The 20,005-nt window shown below is 46.8% G+C and overlaps 1 protein-coding gene across 1 annotated transcript in view; it reads right to left on the minus strand.

Annotated features, from left to right (window-relative positions):
• SNRNP200 (small nuclear ribonucleoprotein U5 subunit 200) overlaps positions 1 to 17,420 on the minus strand; it is a 30,787-nt gene extending 13,367 nt beyond the window's left edge. Inside the window, exons 1-24 of the mRNA XM_015112857.3 lie at positions 17,267 to 17,420; positions 16,582 to 16,745; positions 15,006 to 15,177; positions 13,029 to 13,221; positions 12,501 to 12,556; positions 11,127 to 11,225; positions 10,617 to 10,769; positions 10,405 to 10,504; positions 10,081 to 10,217; positions 9,433 to 9,516; positions 9,159 to 9,332; positions 8,729 to 8,866; positions 8,334 to 8,489; positions 7,280 to 7,450; positions 4,895 to 5,088; positions 4,553 to 4,676; positions 3,341 to 3,490; positions 2,982 to 3,092; positions 2,264 to 2,395; positions 1,908 to 2,096; positions 1,383 to 1,580; positions 804 to 956; positions 615 to 695; positions 241 to 324 (exon numbers count right to left, since the gene is read on the minus strand). Coding sequence (XP_014968343.2) covers positions 241 to 324; positions 615 to 695; positions 804 to 956; positions 1,383 to 1,580; positions 1,908 to 2,096; positions 2,264 to 2,395; positions 2,982 to 3,092; positions 3,341 to 3,490; positions 4,553 to 4,676; positions 4,895 to 5,088; positions 7,280 to 7,450; positions 8,334 to 8,489; positions 8,729 to 8,866; positions 9,159 to 9,332; positions 9,433 to 9,516; positions 10,081 to 10,217; positions 10,405 to 10,504; positions 10,617 to 10,769; positions 11,127 to 11,225; positions 12,501 to 12,556; positions 13,029 to 13,221; positions 15,006 to 15,177; positions 16,582 to 16,745; positions 17,267 to 17,311 — 3,258 coding nt within the window. The 5' untranslated portion in view covers positions 17,312 to 17,420. The remainder of the gene's footprint in view (positions 1 to 240; positions 325 to 614; positions 696 to 803; positions 957 to 1,382; positions 1,581 to 1,907; positions 2,097 to 2,263; positions 2,396 to 2,981; positions 3,093 to 3,340; positions 3,491 to 4,552; positions 4,677 to 4,894; positions 5,089 to 7,279; positions 7,451 to 8,333; positions 8,490 to 8,728; positions 8,867 to 9,158; positions 9,333 to 9,432; positions 9,517 to 10,080; positions 10,218 to 10,404; positions 10,505 to 10,616; positions 10,770 to 11,126; positions 11,226 to 12,500; positions 12,557 to 13,028; positions 13,222 to 15,005; positions 15,178 to 16,581; positions 16,746 to 17,266) is intronic.
• Between the last annotated feature and the right edge of the window lie 2,585 nt (positions 17,421 to 20,005).

Below are 20,005 nucleotides of genomic sequence, written 5' to 3' on the forward strand. Positions count from 1 at the left end.
CTGAGGGCCTGTGGAGCCTTGAAGCCTTCCCTCTTAAGGTCTTACCTTTCCCACGTGCTCAAGATGTGTACTACAGAGTGGCTGTACCACACATGCACCAACCAATGACCCCGCAAGAGCAGAACTGAACACTCCTTCCATCTCACTAGCATCAGGCCTCCTTTTCCCAGCAGGCACACAGAACACAGGGACTGAACTGTTCAGCCCCTTCTCACAGCTCCCATACAACTCCACCCTCACCTGTGTGACATACACCATGTCAGCCATCAGGGCAAAGCCCTCCAATTTCAGCTGCGAGATGAAGGCTTGCAGAAGAACATTGATCTGTAAAGAAGCAAAATCAGCCAGCAGGAGACCAACCACTGAACAGTCCAAGAAAGGGAATTACATTTCTGCTCTGAGCATCCAGGCCAGGTGAGATCTTCTACAGGTCTTGATTTACAAATACTAAATAATTGTTATTTCATATAAAAAGAACATGCGAGAAGGCTGCAAAAACTAGGAGAACTGAGCAGGATACCACACATGAACCCAAATTCAAGGTTCATCTTTTAGAAGATTATGAAAACCACTTAATCCTCATCCTGACCAAAGCAAAGAGGAGCGGCGCTCACCTTGGCGCTGGGTTCCTCGATGCTCTCTTTTACAGGGATGGGCACCCTCTCCAGCAACTTCTGCAGCTCCAGCTTCTCCTCCTGCCACAAGCAGGAAAAGGTCAAGGGAAAGCCTTGTGGCCGAGGAGGGAAACCATTCAGCAACTTGCTGAGCACCAACTCCCCGCCCCAGCACACTGCATAGCTCACCTCTCTCACTGTGATGTTCTTGAACTCAGAGGATAACGAGAAGACTCGGAAGAGCTCAATCTCACTCAGGGTGGGCTTCAGCAGCTGGTTGTAAGTCTGCACAGTGTCATTGGTGATGTAGTAGTGGCTGGCTATACGGCCCAGTTCTGTCACCTGGAGAGAAGGTTGGCTCAATCCAGTGCTGACTACTAATGAGCTCCCACCTCTAACTGTGGACCCTAAGTTATTGTCTTATAGGTTTTTTTGTGCGATTTTTGGTAAAGTATATGACTCAATGTCCTATAAGTTATTGTCCTAATAGGACAACTGGATGAAGTCACAGCAGTGCAAGTGCCAGGCCAGGCCCAGGCACATGAAGAAAAATGGCACAATAAGCTGACCCATAGTGAAATGATGCCTGCACAGACAAGACAGCTAAATTATCCACTTCGAGTTACAGGAAAAGCAACCACTTTTCTGCTGTTCTAAGCAACGGGTGATTAGACAGGCAGTGCTCACGTCGAGAGCAATCTGGAAAATCTTCTCCTGGGCCAGTAACTTTTGCTGAGACCTTTGCCTCAAAACCCTCACCCCACGCACCTGGAAGTTGCCCGTCTTCTTGTCGTACTTGACCAGATTGTTCTTGTCCAGCATCAGGGCAGCCGTGTGAACCAGATCTAGTCGGCGCTGGTCCAGCAGGGGATCTCCCTTGAGGTCATCATGAGAGATGCCATAGAGGGCTGGGGACCGCAGCATTCGGATATACAGGTAGGCATAGCCCAGCCAGTTCACTGCGTCCTACAAGACACAGCTCATGGTTCTTAGTATGAAGAAACTCTTGATGTCCAAATGAAAGGCTACCATGAATTGCTTAGAAATTCCCAGCTACAACGATGCATATTACATCATATTCTCAATGTGTTCAGCATTTCATTAGTAAAAACATCTAAGCATCTTCTAAGATCTTGGTAACAAGGGGAACTATCTGCCAGACCCAAGATGTGGGTGCAGGGACGGAAAGCCTCGGACGCCGCTGTCCCGCGGCACAATAGGGACCGACCCACACCTGGTGCCTTGGTGTCTGTGGGGAAGGCATGAAGCACAACAGGCAGAGTCCTCCCATACCTTGGCATTCTGGACATTCCCCAGCACGATTTCTGCGTTGAGCATGTCAGGAAGCTTTGAAACCATCTGGCTCTCAATAGGAAGCTGTTGGTTGAGGAGGGACAGGTAGTACTGCAGCTCCCCATGAGACGTGATGAGGATGCCTTCGCCCTTGGTGTCATACTGGGGTCTTCCAGCACGTCCCAGCATCTAGATCAGGGACAGCGAACCAAGAATGCTATAGCAAGAGAATGTGTGATTTTGATGCAGGGATCTACATTACAGAACTAGGCCTCTGATCTGCCAGCTTTACAGCATCTCTGCATTTCAGGCGAGGATATCGATCCCCACTGAGGATAAACTCAAAGGCTCTGTACCTGCAGAATGTCCAGTGCTCCCAGTTCTGTCCAACGTCCCTTCTCTGGACTGTACACCTGGGTGCCTTTGATGATGACCGTATGTGCAGGGAGATTCACACCCCAAGCTAGAGTTGCTGTGGAAACTAAAACCTACAGAGGCAAAGCAAGGCAATGAGAAGAGATGCCACCATCAGGGGTTAATATCCCCGGCTTCTCTAGGCAGTTGGCCTCAGAGCTTCTATCAGACTAGCCAGTGGGGTGTGGGGGGTCCCAGTACTTGTCAATGTGACACTAGAATAAAGAGGAAAGGTTTCTTTGGGTTCCTCATCTATTCAGGAACGAACATTTCAAGGTTCCGGAGGCACAAGTGCAGACCTGTATTAAACCACCTTAAAGTTACTAGAAAAGGTCAAGCAGAGGCTATCCGGAAAGAGGGAATGACAAGGCCACGTACGCCCCCATGAAGCACTGTTTGGAGCTATCTGAAGTCACCAAAGTGCTTGCTTCACTATGCTTCTCAGACCGTCCGAAACTCACTCATCTTCCCTCACACAAGGTGTGAAGAGTTGGGAGAGTGGCATAAGGTTCTATTTATTGTATCCACCACAACCCTCCGACCTGGGCTAGCTGGGCCAGAAGCAATAAAGTACCAGGAGCAAACATGGCACAACCTTGACACTGCCAGTCTTCTGAAGTACGTCCCACCTGCTCCTCCAAAAGCTTTGCACTCCCTCACCTGAATATGTTTATCAGCAAAAAGATCCTCCACGAGTGTTCGGTCAACCCTGGTCATGCCTGCATGATGAATAGCAAAGCCATAAGGCAGAAGATCCTTCAGCTCTAGGTTCTGTGGAACAAACGACCAGGGATGAGGTGAGCCTTCCTGTAGGACTCACCCAAGGACTAAGGAAATCTCTTCCCATGAGACCCTGCCCCTTAACTACTATGTGGAATAGTAATAATCACATCCAGACAATCAACCTTAACCCATGGGAAACAACAGTACCATAGTCTAGTCCTAGAGGAGCTGTCTGAGGCCTCAGATGGACACGGCTGCCAGATAGGCATGAGGGAACCCAGCCGGCCCCTCCTCACCTTGCACTGCTCCGCTTCTGTTCGCAGGACTTCCGTGGAGGCTGAGCCCTCCCTCAGAAACAGACCCAGAGTGTCCTTCTCTAGGCACATGTCCCGGATGGCCCTGGCCGTCTTTCCAGTCTCCTTCCGGGAGTGGACAAACACCAGCACCTAAGGAGAAGCCACAGTTTGCCACAGTCACGAGACACTAACAGCCCCAGGGCACCTGTGGCAGGAAGCAGAAGTTGCACCATCACCACCAGAAGCCAAGGTCCTGGAGAGGGGAAAGGGCAGGAATGTGGGCAGGCTCAGAGGAAGCCTCAACAGGGCTGGAAAGACTTCAAGGGAATGCACCCACCAAGTTCACAGTTCTGGAACTGAGAAATTAACTAACTTCAACATCCTACCTTGCACAGCAAGTTTAAATAGACTATGACTACAAATTCAGGCCTCTCAACTCAGAATTTATGTTCAAGCACCTAACAAGAGTCAAAGATGCATGAAAATGTGTCTGCAAAATAACAGCTAAAACATTCTACTACTCAAAAAAGGATTTAGGAAATAAGTCTGAGACTAGTACAGTGTTGTAGGAAATGAAGTCTTCCTAGCATTTAGTGCCAAGAAAAGATCTGTCTCTTCATATAAATTCATATGCTTCATTTCATCAGACAAAAAGAAATATAAAACCAGTCACTTTCCCTTTTTTGTCTTAGTTAACACTGCTCGACTTTCAATTTAAAAATTCTATCATACTGTCTAGTAAAATGCCCTCTTCACTAGTTTTTCATTTTCCTCTTATTGTCTTGTATTTTTAGTGTAAGCGATCCCAAACCTTTTATGGAGGGACCCTGGATAATGTGAATGGACAAAACAATTATCTGGGACTGGGGATTGCTTGATGGGGGGATTTTTAATTCTCCAAACTCTCTAATGGTTGTAAGGCTATTCAGGTTATCCATTTCATCTGGGCTGAGTTTTGCTAGTTAACTAGTAGTTGTTGGAGAACTGGTTCATTTCTTCTGAATTTTTAAAGTTATGAGCATAAAGCTACTCATAGTATTACCTTATTATCTTTCCAGTGGCTATAGGTTCTGTAGTAATATCCCATTTCATAGCTGATATTGGTGATTTATGTTGTGTCTTCTTTTAATTTCTGTCAATCTTCCCAAATTATTGGTAAATCAAACATTTGAAAGAACAGGGTTCAAGAGTAACCACAAACCATGGGCAAACCTGATTTTTCCCAGCATGTTCCATGATTTTTTCATAGACGATTTCATTCATGATCTGGAAACGCTTGATAGCTTTTTTCTCTGTGATACCCACATACGTCTGTTCCAGAGGCACTGGACGGAAGCTAGAAGTTCAACAGTTAGACAAATGAGGCTTTGGCGGAAAACACTGAGGGAATAAACAGTCTTTTTCCCGCCCCAAGAGCAATATTCCTCCTTCTTGATTCACAGCACATCAAACCCAAAGGCCCTTCTAAAACCCAACACAGCAGCACTCCTTGGAAAAGGGGAAGGAGAGCAGGATGGTCACCTTGGCAGAACTTTGCCCAGTCTTTTCTGATACCTGTTGTCAAAGTAAAAAAGACCCTTGGCAGGGTCAACACGTAGAAAGGTGGCTACGTCTTCATAGTTGGGTAGGGTGGCACTGAGGCCAATGAGTCGGACATCCTCCTGGGTCATCTCAATGTTTCGGATGGCCCTGGCCACCAAAGCTTCTAAGACAGGACCTCTGTCATCGTGGAGAAGATGGATCTCATCCTGTGGAATTGGAGGATAGCAATTACCTCTAGCACTAGAGATATGTAGTTCCTTTTCCCGGACTTGTCCCATATTGTAGGCACATAACCTAATATGCCTAAGGAAAAACACACGGGATCCCAAGCCAGAGATGCCCAAAGGATGGAGACAATATTTACCACGAAATACTCCAGAAAGCAACAGACTCTGACCATGAGTTGCTTTGGTACAGTTCAGTGACATACTTTGTAATAAGAAATTCTGAAACTCAGATAAATGAGTTTACAACTTTACTTAAAGGTAAACTTCTTTACGAAAAAGGATATAAATATGATCTGATCAGAAACTTCACCTCTGGCAGTTATAGTTCCCAAGAACAAAAGCTATCATGCATCAAATGATGCGTTCTCACCGTCTAAAGCAGTGCTTCTCAAATTTTATTAAGCATCCCAAAGCCAGGGGATGTTGTTAAAATGCAGATTGCATTCAGCAGGTGTGGGGTGAGGCCACAAATCCTGCATTTCTAACAAGCTCCTATTTCATGCTGCTGCTTCTACGACTCCCACCATGGATTAGGCTTCAAGCAGCAAAGCTCTAAAGCAGGGGCCAGAAACTTTTTTTTTTTTAAAGTCAGATGCTCCATCTCAAAGAAAAAAAAGCCAGGTGCAGTGGCTCACGCCTGTAATCCCAGCACTTTGGGAGACCGAGGTAGGTGGATCACCCAAGGCCAGGAGTTTGAGACCAGCCTGGCCATTATGGCGAAACCCCGTCTCTACTGAAAATACAAAAATTTAACTGGGCGTGGTGGCGGGCGACTGTAATCCCAGCTACTCAGGAGGCTGCGGCAGGAGAATTGCTGGAACCTGGGCGGTGGAGGCTGTAGTGAGCTGAGATCATACCACTGCACTCCAGCCTGGGCAACAAGAGCAAAACTCTGCCTAAAAAAAAAAAAGCCAGATAGTCAGTATTTCAGGCTTTGGGCCATGCAGCCCCTATTGCAAATACTCAGCTCTGCCATTGCAGCACAAAAGCCGCTGTAAATAATACATAAACAAATGGATATAACTATGTTCCAACAGAACAAAGCCAGTAGCCACAGACTGCCAACCCCTGCTCCAGAACACTGAAAACCGACATGCGAAGTCTCTCTTCTCGCTTTTCCCAGACAACTGAAACTACACTCAGACTTAGTCACTAATCTCTGGAAGCTTCTGTGTATACGGAATACAATATCCCGATTCCTCATTCATTCCCTCAGAGAATGGATTCTTTTCCTTATAAAGCCCTTCATGATGTTGGATATGATGGTTTTTTGTCTATCTGTTTACATTTGTTTCAAAATATTTCAGATATCGTTTCTCGGCCTTTTGGCTAAGATCAAGTGTAGTAAAATATTTCAGACATAAAAAATAATACAGGCCGGGCGCGGTGGCTCAAGCCTGTAATCCCAGCACTTTGGGAGGCCGAGACGGGCGGATCACAAGGTCAGGAGATCGAGACCATCCTGGCTAACACGGTGAAACCCTGTCTCTACTAAAAAAATACAAAAAACTAGCCGGGCGAGGTGGCGGACGCCTGTAGTCCCAGCTACTCGGGAGGCTGAGGCAGGAGAATGGCGTGAACCCGGGAGGTGGAGCTTGCAGTGAGCTGAGATCCGGCCACTGCACTCCAGCTTGGGTGACAGAGCGAGACTCCGTCTCAAAAAAAAAAAAAAAAAAAAAAAAAAATATACAAAGAATAACGTGGCAAGCTGGACGGAGTGGCTCACGCTTGTAATCTCAGCACTTTGGGAGGCTGAAGTGCGCAGATCACGAGGTCAGGAGTTCGAGGCCAGCCTGGCCAACACAGTGAAACCCAGTCTCTACTAAAAATACAAAAATCAGCTTGGCCTGCTGGCAGACACCTGTAATCCCAGCTACTGGGGAGGCTGAGGCAGGGGAATCACTTGAACTTGGGAGGCAGAGACTGCAGTGAGCCGAGGTTGTGCCACTATACTCAGCCTGGGCAACAGAGCTACACTCCATCTCAAAACATAAATAAATAAATAAATAATAAAAATAAATAAATAACATGGCAAACATAAGCTGACAATAACCGTCATTACAAGGGCTAGTGCTACAGAAAAGGCAGCAAAGAAACATTTTGCATGAAAACCCAGCAAACCCTCCTTGACACAACTGGCCTCTATGTTCTATGAGCGCTCCCAACTCACCAGAATGATGAGCCGCACCAGTTGGGTGTAGGTGCGCTCGCCACCCTTGCGGGTGATGATGTCCCACTTCTCGGGGGTGCAGACGATGATCTGAGTGGCACTGATCTCTTCTTTGCACAACTGGTGGTCCCCAGTCAGTTCAGCAACAGTGATGCCGTAAGTGGCCAGACGCTGTGGGAGGAAAACTACATCAGGCAGGAGTGCTTGAAGGGGCCTGGACACCACGCTTTCTGTTTGGGCGGTTGGAGTGTAGGGCCTTGGGAGCAGGCATCAACCCATCAGGTGAACACAAGGCGAATCAGATCTTATGAGCATATCTTCCTCAAACAAACAGAAACTTAACTCAGGCAAATAAAGCAGACAAAAGATCTCTCGGGGCCAGGCACGGTGGCTCACGCCTGTAATCCTAGCACTTTCAGAGGCCAGTGAGGGCAGAATGCTTGAGCCCAGGAATTCTAGACCATGGTGAAACCCTGTCCCTACAAAACACATAAAAATTAGCTAATCTGGTAGCACATGTCTATAATCCCAGCTACTAGGAAGGCTGAAGTGGGAGGATCACTTGAGCCTGGGAGGTCAAGGCTGCAGTGAGCCATGATTGTACCACTGCACTCTAGCTTGGGTGACAGCAAGACCCTGTCTCAAAAAAAAAAAAAAGATCTCTGGGAACTCTGTACACAAGAGGAAGAAATGGCAACTTGTAGATAACAAGACCTAGAGTAACACCACTAGGTCTATTATTATCCACATCCATTTGATGTTTCATAAATACGTCAATAACACAAATGATACCAACTGCAGGAAATTGCCATGGAGAGGATGAAAGAAAGATGCTAACCCTTGTAAAAGATGGCTCAGGACAGTCTTACTTCAGAAACTCTGTACCTGGGTTCAGTTCCATCTTGGAAATGGGGAGAGAAAAATAAAAAATAAAAACAATCCCAGGAGGCATTCCAGAGATGCCCCAATACAAAAAGCGGTGAGGTCCAGGCCTGGCCACAACACTTTGACAGCTGCGCCCCGTATCCTCTGGAGGAAAGTTCTACTCCCTCACCTTTCCAAAGCTGCCCACCATCTCCTGCACCAAGGAGCGCATGGGGGCAATGTAGATAATCTTGAAGTCATCCACATTGATGGTGCCGTCCATGTTGATGTGTTTCCCAATCTCTCGGAGCATGCACATCAGGGCCACGTTGGTCTTCCCAGCACCCTACGGGAGAGGTCAGGGATGAGAACGCCTGTTCACCTGATTATTCTCACTGCCCTAACTTCCACGGGCTTATTTCCCAAACAGAGAATAGAATTTTTCCTGGGTACTTTATCCTACCATTTAACCTCTCTTTCATCAAAGGACAAAGAATTAGGGGGTGGGGTGGAAATAAAAAACAATCTTCCAACAGAAACTCCACCCATATTCCCCAAGAAAAAAGCAGGCAGGGTGGCGCTTACAGTAGGAGCACACAGCAGCAGATTCTCATCCGTCTCGAGGGCAGCACGGTAGAGCTTACTCTGGATCCGATTCAGTGTTTTGAAGCCCTCAAACCCAGCCTGGGCATACTTTGGAAGCTTTTCCACCGGAAGCAGTTGCTAGAAGAAAAGAAGCGCCATCGGTATCATGTTGGCAGCATCCCTGAGCAGACTGGTTTTGTGGGATTGCCAGGATTTTGTTCCCTGGCAATCTCTTTGCATAACTCTCCATTAAAGGTCAGTCCAGAGATCAATATTGTCCCCTGGGCTCAAAATCAGAATGGGAAAATTCTGTTGCAGCTTTCAGCCCTAAAATAAACTATATATGAAACAAAGCTACATTCTGGTCAATGGTTGAAATCCAAACCAGGAGGCGAACTAAGCAGAGAACTGAGGAAAGCAATTCACTTACTTCTTCTGAGCCAAAGGGCTTGGGCTTCAGAGCAGGCACATGCACCTCTTCGTAGCCCTTACGCTGGCGACGGAAGGATCCATCAGGAAGCTGACAGCGTTTATTGGCCATAAAGTGGCTCCCTTGGGTAAATACCAGGTCCTCCAAGTCCAGAACCTGCCGTGGAGCCAGTGCCTGGGAATGTGAAAGACAAAAACCCCAAGGAAGTGAGCAAGCCGAGCAAGCGCGTTTTCCACCCAACAAGGCCTGGGACGTAAATCGCCCTGGATCCTACCTCTCCACCCTGGTCGAGATCCATGGTTTCCAGATCTGTGTCCATTCGAGACTGACGCACTCGCTCTCTCCGGGATCTCTCCTCCTGTAGCGGACGAAGATGAAAATCACAAAAACAATTCATCAGTATCACAGGTTCTTGTCCTTTTCTGTCCCTGCTTAGCTAATACTTGAGTCACAGGTGCTCACTAATAAGTCACCAAACAGAAAGACAACGCTTTACATGGGGACCACCAGAATGATCAGAGCGAACACACACCTTTAAAGGGGCAATGCGCAGTACAGGGATGCCGGAAATAGACGTTCTGTAATTAAGTACCAAGGGCTACCCCTGAGGGGTAAAAGTGTGGGTTCTGTTAAGCAAGCACATGTGTTCTGTTACTCTATTTTAGTAAACACCATGTATTTACTGTGCAATTAAACAATAAAGATCCCCATAGTGCTGGTGAAAGACAGCAGCAGGTCACTGGTCTAACGACCAAACCAATGTGGATGTGTTGATTCTAACCTGTATGCACTGACAAATCCCGAAAAATTTAGAGAAATTACTTTTTCAACTTCCACTTTTAATATGAATTTAGCTTCATGCTGCAATCTTCTAGCCACTGTTAGCTCAGAAATCAGACAGATAAACCAACGCAGTCCTTACTCGGATCAGATCCTCCTTCTCGGTTTCGTGCAGCTGGTAGAGGAACTTGGATAGCTCTGGGTCAGCTTCCATCTTTCCCATAATCCTTTCCTTTTCAGCTTCACTTTGTGCACTGGCCAGCAAGGTACAGTATAAAACTACCCACAACAAAAGGAACAAAGGAAAAGTGAAGAGGAGGAAGTAAGGCAAAAAACCTTCATCCTTAGAGTAGAAAGAAGAAAAATAAAAGAAACAAGCACTTAGGTTGTGAAAACAACAGAATCTCCATCTCACACACGCACACATATGTACTCACTCTGCAAGAAGAGCCCACCATATACTCACTCATCATCCTGTGCTGCCGCAACACTTTAATGAAATCAAAGGTGTTGAAACCAAGCAGCAGAACCAGCTGGTTCTCACATTCCCGATCGTCACTGGCCGTCTGCAGAGAGAAGGCAACACCACCACTAAGGACAAAGCCATCTGCCACTTCATACACTGTCCCCATGTACCAAGATACACTACACATACAACTATTGTTATCTTGGCCATACCTTCAAAATCTCCAATACTTCATCTGCCTTCTTCTGCGACACGATGGCATCATCATAGAAACGACTGAGCTGCCGCTGTAGCCAAAATGCATCAATATCCCGAGGGTGCAAATCCTTCTTCTTGGAACTCATCAGTTCACCTGAGGCCACGAGCTACAAAAGTAACCAGGCATTTAGCTCACCAGGTCTCTGCCAGCCTAGAGCACTTTGCCACCACCCTGCAACCAAGTTCTACTTGCCACCCCACAGCCCACCTTCTGTGAGGACTTTCCAGAGGGAAAAACTCTGGAATACTGAGTTCAGAATACCAGACTAAGACTTCATCAACATACATCTTTGGGAAGGAAGAAAACCGACTGAAATCTTAAGAAACTCTAGACACTAAGTGTTTATTATGGTTCACTCTAGCAAAAGGCGGCTCAATAAATGTAACAGGACCTAGGCATGGGGAAGAAGCACTAACACCCAGAAGTAACCTTGCAGCAATGAGAAAAAGCAAACTGAACTTACATTAGCCGAGAGGGTGCAGCGCACAACAGCCTCATCCCCTTCCATGTCATCATCAGATGCCTCTTCTCGAACCTCCCCGTACACATCTTCATCACCTTCCTGTGGAAATGGCCCCAACTCAACCATTATCTGGAGCTGATCCTGCATCACCACAGAACCTCTCCCTCAAGTCACCCTAAATTAGCTCAATGGTTAGAGAAATGGCTTTGGGGTGAAACCGAGAGCCTACTGGAACCAAGGTCAGCCTTATTCCAGTGGACATGTAATAGAAAGACTGCTTGGCACAGACTTATTAGATGCATCTACTTTCTGTTTCTTACCTTAGGCTGCCACAATGGCAATCAACTGGACCATAGCCTCTTTCTAATACACAAACAATCAACACTCAAAAACAGTGATCAGCTAACAGAAGAGAAGAGCTATGCAGAGGCACGTCTGAGAAAGCAGATGGTGACTCGGGAATGAAGAGATCACACTAAGCTTGCTCACCACTCCATTTACTCATACACTGCACATTAGGCATACTTGGCACAGTGTCATAGTCAAAGCAGGTGCTTCAGTAACGAGCACTGCTAAATGAATGAACTGCTACAAGCAAAGCAGTTTGTTGCTACTTAAAATCATCAAATCCTATTAACTATACTGTAGGAAGTGGCTTAGCAATCACCTATTGAAATCGCCTCATTTTATAGAAAGAGAAACTGAGGCAAAATGACCTGCCAAGATACAGGACTCAAATTCAGAAGTCTTGGCTCCTAGTCCTCTAACTCTCCCCATGCAACCCCTTCTTCCAGCCCTGGTATATATACCAGGGATCCATTTTCCCTTTCAGGAGCCAAATCTACTCACTGAGAACTCTAAGGCACTCTGTAATTTTTTCAAAGTACCCCACTTATTCCTATTTATATTCAAGGAATTCTATTAGACGGTAAACATTAACTCCACTGACTTAACCATGTACGAACTACAGCCATGCTCTAAGGCAAATGTGCAATCTTTTGAAACAGGCAGTGGGGACACAGTAATGAAAAAAGGGAAAATATTGTAATACGTTTAAAATGCAGTAAAACATAGCAGATACATTCTCAAAGTATTCACTGTACTTTATCTTTTGTCTTTCTTTTTGCTGATCCACTTGGTATATTTTAAATAATTACGTTGCTTTACATTTGTTAGTTTAAATTTGCTGTAGAAAAGTTAAAAGATAACTGCATTTTTTTTAAGCAAAAGAACATATAATGCCTAAGTCTGAAACCCACACACCACCATAAAATGTATCTGGTTTAAACTAGGGAGCTTCTTTACACTACAAGGGGTCCCTTTACCTTCATCAACTTCAAAAACAAGAATGGACTGGGCCTGTTTATCACTCACCTCCTCATCAGACTCAAACTGCACATTCACACCATATGTCTCATCAATGTTGTCATCTGAAACGACGAAGGATTAGAAAAAGAGGGCAGTGAATGGCTAGTAAAACAAGCCACTCTGGAGCCAATGTCCTCCCCAACTACCTCTCCTCAGGAAAGATCTAAGTGCTAAGGACACACACAGGCACTTAGATGATCAACACGAGAGAGCCACCTATGCTGCCACTGCCAAGACCTTCTCCACCTGCCAGCCCTGGAGTCAGCCCAGCTCTGCTTGCTCAACCACTTGAGCCCCCAAGGCTCTGCCCACATTTTCTCCCATATTCTACACAACAAAAGGGTCTCAGAGTAAGGAACAGCTGCTGAAATCTAGGGATTCTGGTGTCTATCAATTATAACTCTTCAAAAAACACACAACAAATTATGGGAACTCACTGACACTAAGGTTTTTAAATGAATGATGCTAGAAGATGCATGCTTAGGGGTCAACAACAACCAGTTAACATGATCAGGACATAAAGAGCTCACTTACCCATATTTTGGATTTCCTTGTCTCCACCATAGTCTGTGATCTTTTTTCCCAAGTTCACTAGCACGTGGTATCTGGTATCATCTGTTTGACCCAGCAGCAGGTCAATCTCCTTTCGCCTTTCCTTGTCCCGCAGCTTTTCATTCTTTAGAACAGCTAGAACCTCATCAGCTGCCCCACAAAGGATATCACGTGGCTGGTAGCAAGAAACAACCAATCAATATTGAGAATGATGACAGACAGAACATCACCAATCAGGTTTATGTGGCGGCAGGATGCGAACAGCCACACTTTCTCAAAACCTGTTGCATACTAGGCTCTGATCTTTCTCATTAATGCTGATTTAAAATGCCACAACTAAAGGAAGACTCATCTGTTTTTAAAAAGATTAGCTAGGTGGCCTCAAGCAGCAGGACACAGCTTCCACAACAGCTTGCCACATCTCCAGGTGGCAGTCACTTGGCAGATCTCCTCTAGCCTGCCACACTTTTGTAATTCTTTGTCCTCACTTCCTCTAGCACCCACATCAACAGAGCTCCTCAGACTCATAATGGTCCCCAATCTAATCACACATGTGTAATGGTTAGGAACACAGATTCTAGATATAAACTATCTGGATCATATCTTGGCTCTGCCAAATACTACTTCTGTGACTTGGGAAAATTACTTAATTATTCTTGCCTCACATCTCTCTTCTATAAAATGGAAAATGAGTATTAACAGCACCTATTCACGGAGTTACGTGAGGGGGCGGGAGAAAGACACGTGCTGTTCCACACAAATCGAGTGCTCGGTAAATACAAGCCCCTTCTGCAGACCAGTACATCCCACAAAGGGATCCAGAGGCAAGGTTCATCTGGAGCCTCCCAGTTGTGACCCTCTCCTTTTCTGACACACGGTCTCATCCTCTGGCCGCCTCGCTCTGAGAATATAGAAATAAAGCAAACTTGGCCGGCTGTGGTGGCTTGCAACTGTAATCCCGGCACTTTGGGAGGCCGAGGCGGGTGGATCACGAGGTCAGGAGATCAAGACCATCCTGGCTAACACGGTGAAACCCCATCTCTACCAAAAATACAAAAAATTAGCCGGATGTGGTGGCGGGCGCCTGTAGTCCCAGCTACTCGGGAGGCTGAGGCAGGAGAATGGCACGAACCTGGGAGGCAGAGCCTGCAGTGAGCCGAGATCGCGCCACTGCACTCCAGCCTGGGCAGCAGAGCGAGACTCCAGCTCAAAAAAAAAAAAAGAAATAAAGCAAATTTGTTTTCTCTATACTCTTACAACAATTAACACAGAAGGCTTCTGTGACAATTCCTCCCCACCAGCAACCAATCCAAAAATTGTGCAGTGGACACAAGCTGGTGTCCTCAAATTCAATTCCGTTCCAACACTAACTACCTGGAGATAAGAGTCAGATCCCACAGGCTGAGGACTCAGTCCCACAAGCCTGCCTCCCACTCCATGATGCCAATCACAAGCACAGGTTGTGTGACCTGTGCTTCTCACTGTACAGCTACAAATCGAGCTTTCCACAATCCCCTTTTGGGATTCAACTACTGTGCTAGAACAGATCGGGACACACTTACTTTTACTGTAAGGCATATTACAAAAGATGCCTACCAACAGACAACAGACGGAAGAGGTGCACAGGGCAGGCATGTGGCAAGGGGTATCATGTGGGAAAGGGTATGGCGCTGCCAGGCCCTCTCAGGCGCACCACCCTCCGGAAACCTCCATGTGTGCAGCTATCCGCAAACTCTCTAAACCTAGTCCTTTTGGGGTTTTTATGGGGGCTTCATTATGTAGGCAGATTGATTAAATGACCAGCCTCCATTCTGAAGCTATCTAGGTGCTGCCAGCCATCAGTTAACTCATCAGCAGGCAAAAAGACGCTTATCACTTCGAAGATTCCAAGGATCATAGAAGCTGTATGCCGGGAAATGAAACAAAGACCGAATATATATTTCACAATATCACACTCACCTGGTCCCCAAGAGCAGCCTGGATGAAGCTGAGCAGCACCTCATAGGTCTCCCGGGTCTCCTTAGTTTTGGGTTTGTAGATGATACCCACCATCTCATCAATGCCCTCCGACAGCAGAGTGTAACCCTTCATCTTGTTGATGTCATGCCGGTCCTCATCACGCTTTCTTCGCCTGGTGGACACGTGACGGTGAATGGCAGAACCTTTCCTCCCCAAGGGAAGACTGGATCAAGCCCACCCTCCTCTCCTCAGCTTCATGGCAGGAAGTTAATATCTGAAAACCGGTACCTGAGCCTCAGCAAATGATTCCTATTGGACCTTGATCACTTGCAGGAGTATTTCTTTATGGGACCCAGTGACAGAAAGAAAAATTCCCCATCGTCTTCTCACTAGATACACTACACATTACAGTGAGATATGTTTCTCATTTAAAACATGCAACCCTTTGGTCAGGTGCAGTGCCTGACGCCTGTAATCCCAGCACTTTGGGAGGCCGAGGTGGGCGGATCACCTGAGGTCAGGAGTTCAAGACCAGCCTGGCCAACATGGCGAAACCCTGTCTCTACTAAAAATACAAAAATTAGCCGGGCACGGTGGCAAGCACCTGTAATCCCAGCTACTCAGGAGGCGGAGGCAGGAGAATCACTGGAACCCAGGAGGTGGAGGTTGCAGTGAGCAGACATCACGCCACTGCACTCCAGCCTGGGTGACAGAACGAGACACCATCTCCAAAAAAAAAAAAAAAAGAAGTATAACCCTTCTCAAAAAAAAAAAAAGGACAACCTTTCATACATTGTATGAGACTATTATATAATAGGATTTTGACTAGTTTTTCATCTCTCAAATGCATTTTCCTTTTCTAACTAGAGAAACAAGCTCTAACAGAATCTACTGCCGTTGACTATCAACCAATTATAACAAAACTGGAAAAGAAGATATAGCACAAAGTGGAGATAATGTATTAACTCATTTCAAACATACTTTAATCAAACTAAGCCCATGAATTTTGGAAACATCATCATAGGAAAGGGAGCAAGACACCAAGATATTCCAGATCAAAAGATAATGGTGAGGTAAAGGTAAGTTTTGAAATGCGTCCCCAAGAAATATTTAAGAAAAGAAAAAAAGAAAAAAAATGCAAAATAAGAAAAAAAACTGTCTTTCATACCATGGATGCTTAAATTAGTTTGTAACAACAAAATAGGTAAGAAGTGGACAAGAGTAAAGGGAAAAAATAGGGGTAGAAAGTTAGTAATGGAAAAAAAAAGAAAAAGAAAAAGAATTACTGAGACATAGGAATAGCAAGGGTCTTGAAAATACCCTGAAGAAAAGTAATATCTGTCTATGAACTAGAAACACACATGTAAGAAAAAGGTACCAACAAGTTATTTTCCACTTTAGGTACACTTTTTAAGGCCAAAAAAATCTTTAAACTCTCCTGTTCTGTTTTTACCTTCACTAAACCGTTTTAATGCCACTGATCTTACACCAAGCATTCCGGCCAAAATGCTGCTCGAATGTTAAAGAGAAGAGACTTTGGATCTGAAGGAAAAAATAGTATTCCCTTAGCACTCACTTGGCTCTTCTTTCCTCCTGCATCTGCGGTTTGGTCCGTTGAGCCTTGTCTCCCATACGTGTGCCCTCCAGCTTCCCAACAAGGGACAGCACTTCTCCTGTGGGTTCATCCCGGCGGGTCCGGTCAATGAGAGAGCGGTCAGCTTGGAGCACAAGATTTGAGTTCTGAAAAGATCAAAACATTATTGAAGCTTTGACATGAGCAGGGCCAGTTCCTACTATCACAGTTACCCCAGCTGATGGAAGAATCGTAGTAGCTAGTTGCTTATAATCGCTAATCGTAATAATGATATTTTCCTTAAGAACTGCATGGTATGACGCTGTGCAGAAGCATAGAGCTGAATAAGTCTTACGGCCTGTCGAATCAGCTAAGCAATTCTTGTTCCTAACAGTGCCCATCATAACCCACATCTGGGAAAAGTGGTGAGTGGGTTGGGAGTGAAGTGTGGAAGGGGGCGGGCTTAGCGTTGAAGGGACTCGAGAAACTCCTCCTAGAGAGATCTTAGCACTCCCCAGACCCCCGTAGGTTATTCACGTCATCAAATAACCCCCACCTTCACCGCGATTCCACTTCCCCTCCGTTTTCGTGGCTCTCCTGGAGGCCTTCAGACTGAAACTCTCTTTTTCAGCCTCCCCCTCCCCACTGGACTCCTGAGCCTGGAATCCTCCCACGAGCCCAAACGTACCGCCTTGTACTCGTACTGCAGACTACGGGCGGTTACATCCGCCATGGCCGCGGCTGCTTGGAGGCTTCAGGCCTCCACGCCCCCCAGCCGCACGCTGCAAACGGCCGTGGACCTCCGCTCCCGCCGCGCCGGTACGACGCAGGAAAGACGCACTGGGGGAAGGAAAAGAAACGGGCTCCCTTCCGCTTCCGGGTCGCGCCCCGGAAGTGTGGGCGGGGCGTGTCCCTGGCGTATGCGCGGGGCTTCCCGCAGCCCTCTGAGTGGGATGTGTGGGCCTGGTGCATTTGGGTCCCCGAATCCCTAGACCCGCGCACTCTGGTTCCGGCCGCCCGCAGGCCCCAAGGACCCAGGGCCCGTGCTTTCCCCGACCTCAGTCTCCAGCCCCCCGGCACCCCTCACATCGTAACGAACGTACGGCCGCTTAGCCCCTGTCCCGTCCCAAGACCTTTCCTTCCGCTTCCTTCCTCTTTGGCAACAGTCCCATGAGGTAGGCAGGAAAAGAGGGCCTGAAAAGTCCCGTTTCCGTTTGAGGTAACGAAAGCACCCAGCGAGCGAGGTCACGTGCGCGTGTGTCTGTGTCTGCGTGTTTTAATGATTGGCGTCTTGCTTTGGGTTTCTCTTCTGTGTTGAACAATTGAAAAAGAAAGCTGCTGTCCCCCACCCGTCCCAGCTAAACCGGTGGCCCCAAGACCCTCGTTCTCACCCAGCGGAACGAACAGGGCCGGGGCCCCCGTCCGCTCCCAGTTGTCGGTGACATTCTATGGCAGGGCCCTGTCTGCCGCCCGGGGAAACCGGTGCAGGCAGGGCCAGAGAACAACAGGCTGGATGTGGTGGCTCATGCTTGTAATCCCAGCACTTTAGGAGGCTGAGGAAAGAGGATTGCTTGAGGCCGGGAGTTTGAGACCAGCTTGGGTAACATAGTGAGGCCCTGTTTCTTCAAACAATAAAAAAGTAGCCAGGCCTGGTAGTGTGTGCCTGTAGTCCCAACAACTTGGAAGGCTGAGGCAGGAGGATTGCTTGAGCCCAGGACTTCAAGGCTGCAGCAAGCTAGGATTGTGCCAGTGCACTCCAGCCTGACCCACATAGCAAGACTCTTCCCCCACAAAATGAAAACAATTTTTTAATTAAAAAGATAGAAAAGAAAAATGACAGCCATGCTTCCTCACTCTGGGGAAGGGGCTCGGGGAAACTTCCTGGGCCAACTTGTTGAAAATGGGGGAAGGGGTCTAGTCCCAGCACTTTGGGAGGCCAAGGCGGGCGGATCACAAGGTCAGGAGATCGAGACCATCCTGGCCAACATAGTGAAACCCCATCTCCACTAAAAATACAAAAAAATAAGCTGGATGTGGTGGCACGGGCCTGTAATCCCAGCTACTCGGGAGGCTGAGGCAGGAGAATCACTTGAACCAGGGAGTCAGAGGTTGCAGTGAGCTGAGATCGTGCCATTGCACTCCAGCCTGGCGACAGAGCCAGATTATATCTCAAAAATAAATAAATAAATAAAGAATTTTATAGTGTATAGTTTTTGTCTCTCTAAAGTTGTTTTTAGACAATTTTTTTGGAAACAGGGTCTGGCTGTGTTGCCCAGGCTGGAATGCAGTGACACAGTTTCAGCTCACTGTAGCCTCGACTTCTGGGCTCAAACCATCCTCCCGCCTCAGCCTTCCCAGTAGCTGGGACTACAGGTGTGCACCACCACACCCAGCTAATTTTTGTATTTTTGGTAGAGATGGGGTTTCGCTGTGTTGCGCAGACTGGTCTTGAACTCCTGGCCTCAAGCAATCTTCCCACCTCGGCCTCCCAGAGTGCTGGATTACAGGTGTGAGCCACCATGCCCGGTCTGTTTTTAGACAATTTTTAATAGAGGATTATCCTCAGGAAGCTAAAGGACTGGGGGCACCCTGGCAGGTACAGACCCCCGGGATGACATTAGTTACCAAGATGGGCTCAGAGCAAGGGAATTTAGCTTTGTTTCAGTCCACGTGCTGTCTCTCTCCAAAGATGAACTGAATTCGCTGCTCCCCAACCCCAGGCCTGCACAGGTTACCCAGACTTTTGCCTGGGTCCTGCATTTCTGTATCTAAAGACCTGTCACTTCATTTAATTATGTCTCAAATATTTGTATGTGCTCTGTGAGCACTTTCAGGGACTCAGAGAAAGACAAGGCATAGATAAGACCCTTGAGGAGTTCAAGTCTCACAGGAGAAGTAAAACTACAAATATGGTGGTACCCACCTGTGAGGCAGAGGCAGGAGGATTGCTTGAGCCCGGGAGTTCCAGACCATAGTGCGGTATGATCATGCCTGTGAGTAGCCACTGTGCTCCAGCCTGGGCAACAGAACAAGAACTGCATCTCTGAAAAAGGAAAAAAGAAGAAAAAGAAAAAGAAAAAGGCAGAATGCAGTCAGTGCCACAAGGGGGCACTGTGGGAAATCACTTCTGACTTAGGAGCGCCTGTGAGGCTTTATAGCTGTGATGCAAAGGGTGGCTGAGGATTTCCGTGGAGGCAGGAGGTGGGGGATTTCACAGGGACAGAGAAAAAGAAAAAGCATGAAGGCGGGAAGACACAGGTGTATCTTGGGTACTGTTAAGAACTCCATTAAGCTGACTGCAGGGCAAATGTAAAGAATGAAACAATGTGATGAGAGAGAGTCTAATCTTAATCTCTCCATTCAAAAAAAAAATGCCATTGTGAAGAGTTTTTACTTTATTTAGGAGACAACAGGAAGCCATAGCATG

This window comes from Macaca mulatta, chromosome 13 (genome assembly GCF_049350105.2).
Source record: "Macaca mulatta isolate MMU2019108-1 chromosome 13, T2T-MMU8v2.0, whole genome shotgun sequence".
Classification (NCBI taxonomy): Eukaryota; Metazoa; Chordata; class Mammalia; order Primates; family Cercopithecidae; genus Macaca; species Macaca mulatta.